Genomic DNA, 11406 nt, shown 5'->3' with positions numbered 1-11406 from the left:
TTTTTTGGGTGACATAATAGGTAGAAAATTTGGTATAAACGAATAGTATGTGAGCAAGTGTACGGTTGCGCCTTCACTGAAGAGTGAAGAGTAGCAGACTAGCATTTAATCACTTATTGCCTTATTGGATGGCTCTTCTGTACTGAAGAATACTGATACTCTCATCACTGCAAAACGCTTTAGATATTTAATAAGACTCTCTTTCCGAGAAGGACCACCCCATAACGTTTCTTCTAATTAAGTTCTACCTTCTACGTATTCAGATCCATTGCCTAATCTCTCTTACCCACACTACTTTTTCAGTTTTTCTTATCTTATTCAACAGTCAACACCAACACAATTAGTAAATCTCGTTATAAATTTATTATTAATTTCATTTCACTTACAGAAGTATTTTTTTGTTAAATATATATTAAAATATTTATTAATTAAAAATACATATTAAAATATAAAATTAGATAAACATAAGGTGGTTGCTGATTTTGGTAATCAGAGCACAAACGCAACTATTACCCTTAATTAATCTGAAATTAGTTTCTGTATTCTCTGAAACAAAACAAACCTTGCTTTTAAGTTAACTAACTCTGCTACTTGCGAAAAACGTGGGACCCCAATGCTGCCAGTGCCATCATCACTGTGTTTGCAGTTATTCTTTAACAACTTTTTCTGTGCACTATAAATATCCCCTCCAAGAATCTTGCTCTTGCTCCTTTAAAATCTAAATACACATTTTTGTTTTTATATTTTTATTTTTCATTTTATCTTTCTTGTTATTTGCTCCAATACTATGGGTGATAAATGTAGCATTTTCTCTTTGGTCTCACTTCACATTTTTCTTAGCTTTGTTTTGACCCAATCAGCTCCTGAAAGTGCCCTAATTACTCAAATTCCTGGTTTTAATGGCACTTTGCCTTCAAAGCATTATGCAGGGTATATGATTTGTAACTCTAGTAGCTCTTTTTCGATTTTAATTTTTCTAGAAACTAATTTTTTTTTAATATTAGTTAATTCTCATTTCTGCTGTATGAATTGTAACCTTGAGTTCAATATTGATCCACGGAGACTTAATTTACTATTGAAATTATGCCTGATTTTTATTTATTGTTGCAATTTTTTGTGACATTGAAGGTATGTGACTGTGGATGAAAACCATGGGAGGAGCTTGTATTATTATTTTGTTGTTTCGGAAGGTAAACCGGCTGAGGACCCGGTGGTTCTGTGGCTGAACGGCGGCCCAGGATGCTCTAGCTTTGATGGCTTCATATATGAGCATGGTAACTCAAGACACAGACTGTATAATTTCCTGTTTTCATTTCTTTTTTTTTTTTTTTTTTATTTCGGATTTGATCTTGATACATGTTCAGTATTACATTTTACATAGCTATGTGCAGTCAAAAGAGCTTAACTCTTTTTATATTATATTACTTGAAAGCTAATATCAAATATAAGATATGATATGTTAACAGGGTAAAATTATTTACACTGACAGTGGATCAAAATTATTCACTCTTCTCATATTCAAATGACTTTGATAGATTCAAACTTTGAAGGAATGGTTTCTTCTGCTTTTATGGTATTTCTTGTGTGTTAAGTTTTGAATCATGATTGTGACAAGTTTATTCTGTGATTGGTTATTAAATTCAGTGGCAATGATCTGTAGTCAATCACTTCCACCTACAAGGCCTTTTGTATATGTTAATTATATTATTTTAAAAGCAGGTTTCATCCTCAGAATTCCCACATTTTGTCTGAATTCTGGCTGATAAAATTGATGTAAGGTTTACATAGGTCAACTTTGTAACAACCGCATTTCACTGTTTTGTTGAACACATATGCATGTATTTTGTATTCATCCTACATGACGTTTCGGTTCTGAAAATGACAGAGTAATCAGCTCAATGTCTTATTACTAAGTAGATCTCATCTGAAATAATGGCCTAAATAATTTCATTAACAGCCTTTGGTTGTGAAATCTTGATGGTTATCTGTAAATTGAATAATTTTTTTTGTGTGTGTATTTTCATCTGGAGTATGGACTTTCGAACAGTAGAAATAGTTTTTACACGACCAGAGTCTAAAAATCCTTTGTTGATGACTAACTATGCTCAATTTTACCAAATTCAATATTTATTATTCATAAATTATAAATCATAGAGAAATTGATTGTCTTTCAGGTCCGTTTAATTTTGAACCTGCAAAGACCGCAGGAGGTCTTCCCACGCTGCACCTCAATCCTTACAGCTGGTCAAAGGTCTGAAACTTTTAATCTATATTAAAAATTGGAAGAGGATCTTTTGTCTCTATAGACACTGATTTCCTTCCCAGGATATCTTGGTGCATTATTTGCATAATTCATCAGATGAAAAAGACTGAATATTTAGCAGTGAAAAGTCAACAGGAACTTAGTCATCGAAAAAAAAAAGTCAACGGGAACTTAAGTTGAGCATTACTGAGACTAGGATTCTTGTAATGGATGAATAGACACTAAACAAGATAGTATCAGGAATAGAGACATTAGAGAGAAAGGCGGGATAGCACCAATTGCAGAAGGGATGGTAGAATTTCATCTTAGATAGTTTAGATATGTGTGGAGAAGGTTTGAAGAGGCCCTGACAGGGTATAGGGAGAGTGGACCAGATGGAGGATAGTTGTAGTCCAATAGCTACAGGTGGAGGGAGTCTAAAAATAGAACAGGTGAAACTATAAGAAAACATTTAGATGTTAATTAAATGTAAAGATAATTTATGGTAGGGCACTATAACATTGTTTTGATCTATATAACCGGTCCCATTTTTGTTGTCACTGTAGTTTGTTGTTGTCCTGATATACCTGTGTAATTCACCAATTATTTATTGTGTATTTGTCTTACTTCATACTTATGATTACTTTAAATATGATTCTGTTCTGCCTTATAGGTTTCCAATATTATATATCTGGATTCTCCTGCTGGTGTGGGATTTTCATACTCCAAGAACCAGACTGATTACGACACTGGAGACATAAAGACTGCCATTGATTCACATGCCTTTCTCCTTAAGGTAGATAAGAAACAACTGGGTAATTTTGACAAAATATCTGAGTTAATTCGAATATTTCTTCCCAAATTTCTAACTTATCTACCTTTTTATTGACCAACTAGTGGTTTGAGCTATATCCTGAGTTCCTTTCCAACACTTTTTTCATTGCTGGAGAGTCATATGCTGGTGTTTATGTTCCTACACTTGCCTATGAAGTAGCAAAAGGTATGATAAGTTATGTCCTCATATTGTTGAGTTAATGCGTTATTGATCACAATTAATGTGCATTTTCTTGATCCACAGGAATCAATGCTGGTGTGAAGCCTAAGCTGAATTTCAAGGTCTTTTAAAGTATAAGTGATCAATATATCTTTTTGAGGCTGTGGTTGTTAGCTGAAGTAGTTGCATGCAGGGATACATGGTTGGAAATGGTGTTTGTGATGAGCAATTTGATGGCAATGCTCTTGTACCATTTGTGCATGGGATGGGACTTATCTCTGATGATCTCTATCAGGTGAAAATAAAATCCTTTGATGAAGTTCATCCAAGTGAATCATCATCGATTTATCATCTTAATAGACCATTAAATTATTTTTTTAAATGAAATTTGTAATTTTTTAAATCCATATTTTAGGCATTTTCAAACAAATTTCAATTTTCTCTGGACATGATTAACTTGTTGAGAGGATTGAACTTTTAGTACTAAATTTGAATTAATTTATTTCTTTTTCAATACTCAATCTTAGAATGAGGTGTCTTTTTCAAGTATGAAATTTCCTTGTAAAGTATGCATTCTTAATTGATATTGGATTTGTTGTCTTTTCAATGGTACTTGCTACAGGAGGTTAATGCTGAGTGCAATGGGAATTTCTATAATCCACTCAATGACAATTGCTCAAGCAAGCTTGCAAAAGTTGATCAGGTAATTTAAATATATCACAGCACTCGCAGTAAATGAGCCTAAGATGAATTCAGGACTTGTTGATGATTCTTTCTATTTCAGATAATTGATGGGGTAAACATATATGACATTCTAGAACCATGCTATCATGCCACAGAGGAAGAGGAGTTTAATAAAGAAACCTATATTAGGCTGCCATCTAGCTTCCGGAAGTTGGGTGAGACCGAGAGACCTCTTCCCGTGAGGAAAAGAATGTTTGGCCGTGCTTGGCCCCTAAGAGCGCCTGTGAGAGCAGGAATTGTACCAACTTGGCCAGAACTGAGCAACAACAATAATGTTCCATGCACTGTATGCTTCTTTATCTGCCTTTAAGGCTTTACTGTCAATTTTCATTGGTTGATTGTTGAATAAGTAACGTCTACTTGTTTAAACCTCTGAACGAATAATGCAAAAAGATATTCTAATAACTAAATTATAAAATGATTTTAAAAAGTCCTGAAATATAGAATGTGCTAAATGCTAAAATAAAATTCACTATTAAAAGTGTCTTCGATGATGTTTGAAATGTTACATAATGTAAATAATGCTTGTTTTTCAAGTTTGATGATCAGATAAAAACTAAAACTAGATTGGAGTACATTTTGTTTTAAAAGCAATATGCTAACTCTAGTGACACATAATGGTGCTTAGAAAACCAAAGCTTTGGGTTCAAATCATGGTGTGAAGGGGTTTGATGTTCTAGGTCATTTCTTAATAACATCAAGGCACAGTTACTGCATAAAATTTTGTTTTGATATTCTCCATTTGTTATAATTCAATTTAGAAGAGATTAACAAAACATTTCCTGGTCAAAGGAAACAGTTCACAGTATTTTCTTTCTTCACACCTCTTGTTTCTATCATATCAACTTTGAGAAAAATAGTGATCATTCATTTAGCTGATTTCATTGTCTTAATACCAAGATCTAATATTATTTTAAGGATGATCGGGTCGCAACTGCATGGTTGAACAATGAAGCGGTCAGAAAAGCAATTCACACTGCAGAGGTGAGGTTTCAATATGATACACTTGTATTTTTTGGTTGTTGACATGGATGAACTAAATTGAGATATTTCTGATGAAATAGGAAAGTTTGGTCAACAGTTGGGTTTTGTGCACTGACGTAATCTTCTTCAACCATGATGCCGGGAGCATGATCAAATACCACGAGAACCTAACTTCTAAAGGATATCGAGCACTTATATACAGGCAAGTTACCAATTCAACAGCATTTCTACATTTATCTCATTAGTATTTATTATCGTTTAGGTGCAGTTCATTGTGTGGTTGGTTAAATGGTGGGAGGGGAATAGGGTTCCCCTGTAAAAAGCAAATATATTTACCAAGCTTAAGGGAGTAATCATCCCGTGTATGCATCTGTTTTCATGGTGAAAATATAATAATATAGAGAAAGAATGTAATCCTATTGCAATTTGCAAAATAGAGAAGCTATCTAGCTTCACAAGTAAGGAGTTTCTACCCTCCTCAAGGAGTTTTCTATAGACACGGCACAAGTGTCGCGAAATTCGCCACTAATTACTAGAAAATGTTAATATATGTCAACTTTTTCCCATCAAACTTGTTGCTATAGTTGCTGTTATATTCTATCATTGAATTGGGTCTCTTTAGTTGTTAGCTGAGAAGAGAACTTTTATGTTCTTTGGCAGCGGTGATCATGATATGTGTGTTCCATTTACTGGGAGTGAAGCATGGACAAGATCTCTTGGATACAAAATCGTTGACGAATGGAGGCCTTGGTCAACCAATGGTCAAGTTGCAGGGTACATACATTTCCCTCTAATCTTAGTTAACCTCAAATGTTTGAATCAGTTAGATGGAAGGAACTTGTTTGAAATTTTGTGGCTGCTTCTCAAGTAGTCCTAGATAAACATGTTCTTCTTTTAATTATCTAAGATTATGATTTATGAAAGCATAGCTAGGTACACTTTCTGGTATCCCACATTTTCATCATAAATCCTCCGGATTCTGGAAATGTTCTTCCTCATAAATTACCAATCTTGACTAGAGGTTGACTAAATTCATAATTGGTTGCAGGTTTATCCAAGGATATGACAAGAATCTTACCTTTCTAACCATAAAGGTTTGTACATTACTCCCTTCAATTTTCTATTATATAGTCACCAATTTTTTATACATGACTGCATACATGGTTATATCCAGATATTTTTCAAATATAATGTATCCAATTATATATCCAAAAGTAATAATGACAGAGAAAAGAAACAGGAAAGAATCACACTTGTTGTATATTAAATTACTTTTGGATTCCTTTAGATTTTGATACTAATTGATTACATCGGCACAGGGAGCTGGACATACAGTTCCAGAATATAAACCACAAGAGTCCTTGGAATTTTATAAACGTTTTCTAGCTGGATTGCCAATATGAGAGGGCCTCATGCTACATTGATGACCTTTATTTGTGAAGACAATGTGCCACAAAAAAAGTATATGAACACAAGATGTTATTATCTGTATTCTATTATTTATCTCCCATGTTTATTACTAAATAGCTACACTCCCCAAAATTCATATCATTATTACACATTGTTTAATCCTTCTGAGAGCTTAGTTTTATGAATTGTACTAAAGAATTTGATAGTGATTATCCTTTCATGCTTAGAAGATCGATACTTTTCCTTTTATATGTTTGAATAAGAGCTAAACAAACAATAAATAAAAATCATTTAAAAAAAAACTAGCACATTCTTCTTGTTCAAGTTAGAAGTGAAAATCAGGACAACATATTATTTTCTATTCCTGTTTTAACTAACAAGAGGAAAATTACTATTTTAATCTAAAAGTAATATTACTATTATCTGAACTTGACAATCTATCTAAAATAGATTTGAGATGAACAAAATCAACAACATTCACATCATCTTTGACTGAGCTTGTGACCTTGACATCCTTGAAGCCATGCAACCAACACTTAGACTTGTGATGACAGTAGGAGCAAGACTTACCCTTTTCCCTTTTCATTTCCATTGGCATCAAGTATAAAGACTGTTTTTTCGTTTTCATTGGCATCAAGTATAAAAACTGTTTTTTTTTTTTTTTGACAAAGAACAAATGAGAGTTAGATTTTAGAAGCACCACAGATAACATTTTGAACTGATGACAAGCACAAACGAATATCACCAAGATGGCAAGATGTAAATGGGGAGAAATAACGTAGAAATTTTAGAGATAATGTTGTACCTCAATGAATGCTTTACTGCAATGAGAAGGGTTCAAGCTCAATGAAATAGTTTCTGGGTACCAACTATGGAACAAGCGATTCACAAGAAGCGGATACTTATTAGATTTAATTCCCCGAACAGACCGTATGACCAAGTGTTTAATGATTGGCACAGGGAATGTAGCTGGGAATGAATATGGGTCATCTTCCTCTTCCCAATCCTGCATCATCCAAGGCATATCAAAACCATATTAAGAAAATAGGTAAACGAGCAGAATATAAGTAGCTATTCATACTTACATGATAATGATCATCATCGGGACGCATAGAGAGCGAGAGCGATGTCAAGAATTTTTGTGGTTTAAATTGTTTGACAAATTTCCCCAACTGGTAAAGAAATGGAGGAAACATGTGGAGATGAACATTTACTTCCAGTTGACTAGAACATTGTCGAAAAGATATGGAAGGTAAGTCGTCACCAGCAAAATAGTACCGAAATGATGACAGATTTGGAGTGTCAATTTCAAGCAATTCCATGGTAGAACAATTAGACAACACCAAAGCCTTTAGTTGACCACTTTCAATATTAATGATATCAAACATGGAACATTCAATCAATTCCAAACTCTCAAGGAAAGGAAATTTAGAAAAAAGATTAAGAAACCACTCGTTTGTAATAACAAATTCAATCTTCATATTCATCAAGGTCAAAGCTCTCAAATTTCTGCAACTATCAAAACTTATCTTAGAGGGCTTATAACTGACAGCACCATAATATATTTTCTCAATATTTGGAGCATCAATACAAACGTTTTCTACGCCTTGAATATCAACTCCCTTGAGGTTTTGCAGACCATGCATGCCTAAGGATTTCATAAAGGAAAATTTTGTTCTTGAAGGGTTGTATATGTAACACCACTTCAAGGTTATCTGCTCAATTCGAGGACAATATGAAATAAGATGGTTGATAGCACCTTTATCATCAAAAAGGACATAGCACAAGGATAATACACACAGTGAGGAAAACTTGACTGAAGGATTCAGGAATTCTTTGTCAAATCTGATTCTCCCCTTCAGCACTAACTTATTAAGTGATCTTGCTTCAATGACACCTGGATGCAAGATATAACATAGGCACGGATCATCCTCTTTTAAAGTAGGCAGGCAAAGCTTTAGGGTCTGGACACTACATTCACTGGCTAACTTAAGCCACTGATCAACATCAGGGTACATACGCTGAAGGTCAACAAAGCTGGTCAAACTAAGTATGAGACTGAATTCTTTGATTACTAAGCCTGGGTCACTGAACCTCAGCAATCTTTGCTTGCCATGATCAAGGAATGCCTTAATTGGTTGATCTTCCTTCCGCTTGGAAAACTTCCTAATAAATCCTCGGTCACAAATAGACAAAATGGGAAAGGTATACAATGTTTCTCTCCATGTCTTAGACAAAACACTAGTCTTGATAGCATCTTTCTTTGGCAGTCTTGAGAGAATGTCATGAAGTATGGTTTCTGGTAAGCCGGATATATGGTCCATTTTTTCATCCATTATTGTGTCCTTCAAAGCAAGTAGAAGAATATCAGAAACAAATAACTCAAACCATGTCAAATTATGGTAGTCAAAAATACCACTTTTCATGTTAATCAATAAGGTTCATGAGGTAGAGTTTTTTCCTGATGAAGTTATCAAAGAGAACAAGAACAATGTGGGGATATTTTAAATGGTCATCACTGAGTGTTGAGTGTTGACATTTGACTTAAGGACTACAATGTTCCTTGTAATATAGAGAATCTTTTAGAAACAGAAAATAGTTAATGAATTTTTTCCCCTTTGTTTTTTGCAACACTAATTAACAAAGCAAAACCCACAAGAATCATCATCGATTACCATGCGCTGAGACGCCACTAATTAGGATGCAAAAAACAAATAAGATGAAGGATGTGTTAAGTATATAATGTTATACATTATTTAATTTGTGCCCATTATATATTAAGTTTGACCACACAGTAAGAACAAAAAGAATCAAAGTTCAATCATTACAATATATAAAACTTCTTTGTTATATTTATGTATTGCTTTTTTGCAATGCTCCCATCACCTAATTTTGTTTAATCCATTAATAGAAGATGTAGAAAGCATCGAAAAGAAATCCTAGTAACACACAACCTACAATTGTTCTGAACATTCTACCCATTTAAGCATGATATTTGAAAATCTGAAACTTTAAGGATTTGAGCTAAAGCAAAGTCGAAAACCTCTAACTCTATGTTCTCTGTGCAACATTTGAAGATTATTTGCCAAGAAACCTTTCAGTATATGCAGAAGTGCTAATAAATATTGGAATCAGTAAAATTCTGTTGAGAATTTTTACACTTGGGTTGATTTTGTGTGTCCCTACTCTCTCTATATTAAGCACTAAGCAATCGCATACTGATCAATGAGTGCAATACATTCAGCGTTAGAAAGAAGTATCAGAGAGACTAATCAGCAATCTGTCTCCCGATGCCGAATAAATTAAAGCTTTGAATACTCTCAAATTAGGGTTAGAATCACAAGAAGCTCCACACGTGCAGAAAAAGATACATAATCACAGCTAATTTAATGGCAGTATTGGTTAATTAACAATGATAATAACCGCTAGATTGTTAGAACTTAGAACCGAACCTGAAACGCAGATTTCAGTCACCGAAGATTGAAAGAAGAGGGAGATGGCGCGAAGAGAGTGGCGGTTTTCAGTTTAAGAGAGAGAGAGAGGGGTGTTTAAATTTAAATATGATCCCTATTATTTAATACAATATAAACCAAAAATTGATTCAATCTTCATTTAAATTATGATCTTATACGGAAGTTTTCAAGTTAATTTATATTTTTCAATTTTAGTCGATTTTCAGTTAAGATAACGCTGGCCAATTTTTTTATTAAGTAAATTATTTTTATATTTTATTAATTGTTTTTTAATTAAACATAAAGAATAAAAGTTTTTTTTGTCAAATAATTATGATATATATACATAAAAAAATTAATTATTTGTATAAAATATATATTAAAAATATGTAAAATAATATATATTATACGCACAAAAATACATATATAGTTGATTATTGCATATATAGTATTTTTGTCTGTCAAAATCTATTTAGATTGAATCATAAATACTATTATGTTTTAAAAAAAGTATTAAATATAAAAAAATTAACTCATATATATTTATGTATATTTATATATATTATTTAATATATTTTAATATTTTTTATATTTTAATATATATTTTATATGAATAATTAATTAGTAACTAATTTTAATATATAATGTAATTATTCTTTAAAAAATATTATGTGTGTATTAAAAATGAATTATCAAATTAATTATTATATATTTATATATAAATACAAAATTATTGTTTTTTATGTTACAAATCAGAGATCATATATTTTCAAAAGAATATTTTGATGAATTACAGGTTTCCTTTTTGATTTTTAATTTTATAACAAACAAAATTGGTTTCAATTAATTTTTTTTATAGTCAAAATAATATTTGAAGAAGCTTAAAGTCAGAGTTAACAAGCTAACCTTAGTTTGATAAAATATTATAAAAGCTTATTTATACTTTTAAAAAGTATAAACATCTCGTTTTGTATTCGATAAAAAAAAATAAAAATCATGTATTGTATTTATATTTTTAAAAAAATTAAAAGTATTTTTAAAACTTAATAAAAGTACCGAGGGGTTTTATTCCATTTATTGGGAATGAAGCAGACAAATGGAGGAAATGGGTCCTTTTTAATAGAAAAAAATATTGAATAATGTGAAATATTTGATTTTATCATTTATTGTTCTCTTTCTTTTTAATTTTTGGTTCTACTTATAAAATTAAAGGAAAGAGATCATATTTTATTCTCTCTAGTAAAAAAATAGAGAAGATCTATTTCCACAAACAGAGGCCTTGGTCATCGAATGATCAAGTTGCAGGTACATACTTCCATCTTGAATCTGTCAGATGGAAGGAACTTGCTTGAAATTTTGTAACATGTTCTTCTTTAAGTATCCAAGTATTATTATTATGTATGAAAGGCTGAACAGCATGGCTAGGCACATTTTTTGGTATTGGTCCTACTAAGATTTCAATATTTTCAACATAAGTTATCAATCTTGACTAAAAATGGACTTATTTCATTTTCTAATTGGTTGCAGGTTTATCCAAGGATATATGACAAGAATCTTACCTTCAATCGATTTCCTGTTAT

General features: G+C 32.1%; 2 protein-coding genes across 2 annotated transcripts; one reads left to right on the top strand and one right to left on the bottom strand.

Annotated features, from left to right (window-relative positions):
- The first annotated feature begins 226 nt into the window (after positions 1-226).
- Positions 227-6631, top strand: LOC130935829 (serine carboxypeptidase-like 20). The gene is made up of 14 exons (XM_057865735.1): positions 227-930; positions 1129-1274; positions 2175-2251; positions 2916-3038; positions 3140-3242; positions 3321-3358; positions 3430-3531; positions 3859-3939; positions 4021-4266; positions 4899-4964; positions 5045-5166; positions 5625-5738; positions 6013-6058; positions 6284-6631. Exons 1-14 carry the CDS (start codon positions 788-790, stop codon positions 6365-6367), a joined length of 1491 nt encoding a protein of 496 aa, XP_057721718.1. The 5' UTR covers positions 227-787; the 3' UTR covers positions 6368-6631.
- A 530-nt stretch (positions 6632-7161) lies between these two features.
- LOC130933539 (putative F-box/FBD/LRR-repeat protein At1g66290) lies at positions 7162-9890 on the bottom strand. Its single transcript, XM_057863170.1, has 3 exons — positions 9827-9890; positions 7460-8719; positions 7162-7380 (listed from the first exon to the last, which is right to left on the bottom strand). The coding sequence occupies exons 2-3, from the start codon at positions 8708-8710 to the stop codon at positions 7162-7164; spliced, it is 1470 nt and encodes a 489-aa protein (XP_057719153.1). The 5' UTR covers positions 8711-8719; positions 9827-9890.
- Positions 9891-11406: the final 1516 nt, after the last annotated feature.

Source organism: Arachis stenosperma, chromosome 6 (genome assembly GCF_014773155.1).
Source record: "Arachis stenosperma cultivar V10309 chromosome 6, arast.V10309.gnm1.PFL2, whole genome shotgun sequence".
Classification (NCBI taxonomy): Eukaryota; Viridiplantae; Streptophyta; class Magnoliopsida; order Fabales; family Fabaceae; genus Arachis; species Arachis stenosperma.
The sequence above is the reverse complement of the archived record's forward strand: the minus strand, read 5'-3'. Positions and strand labels throughout refer to the sequence as shown.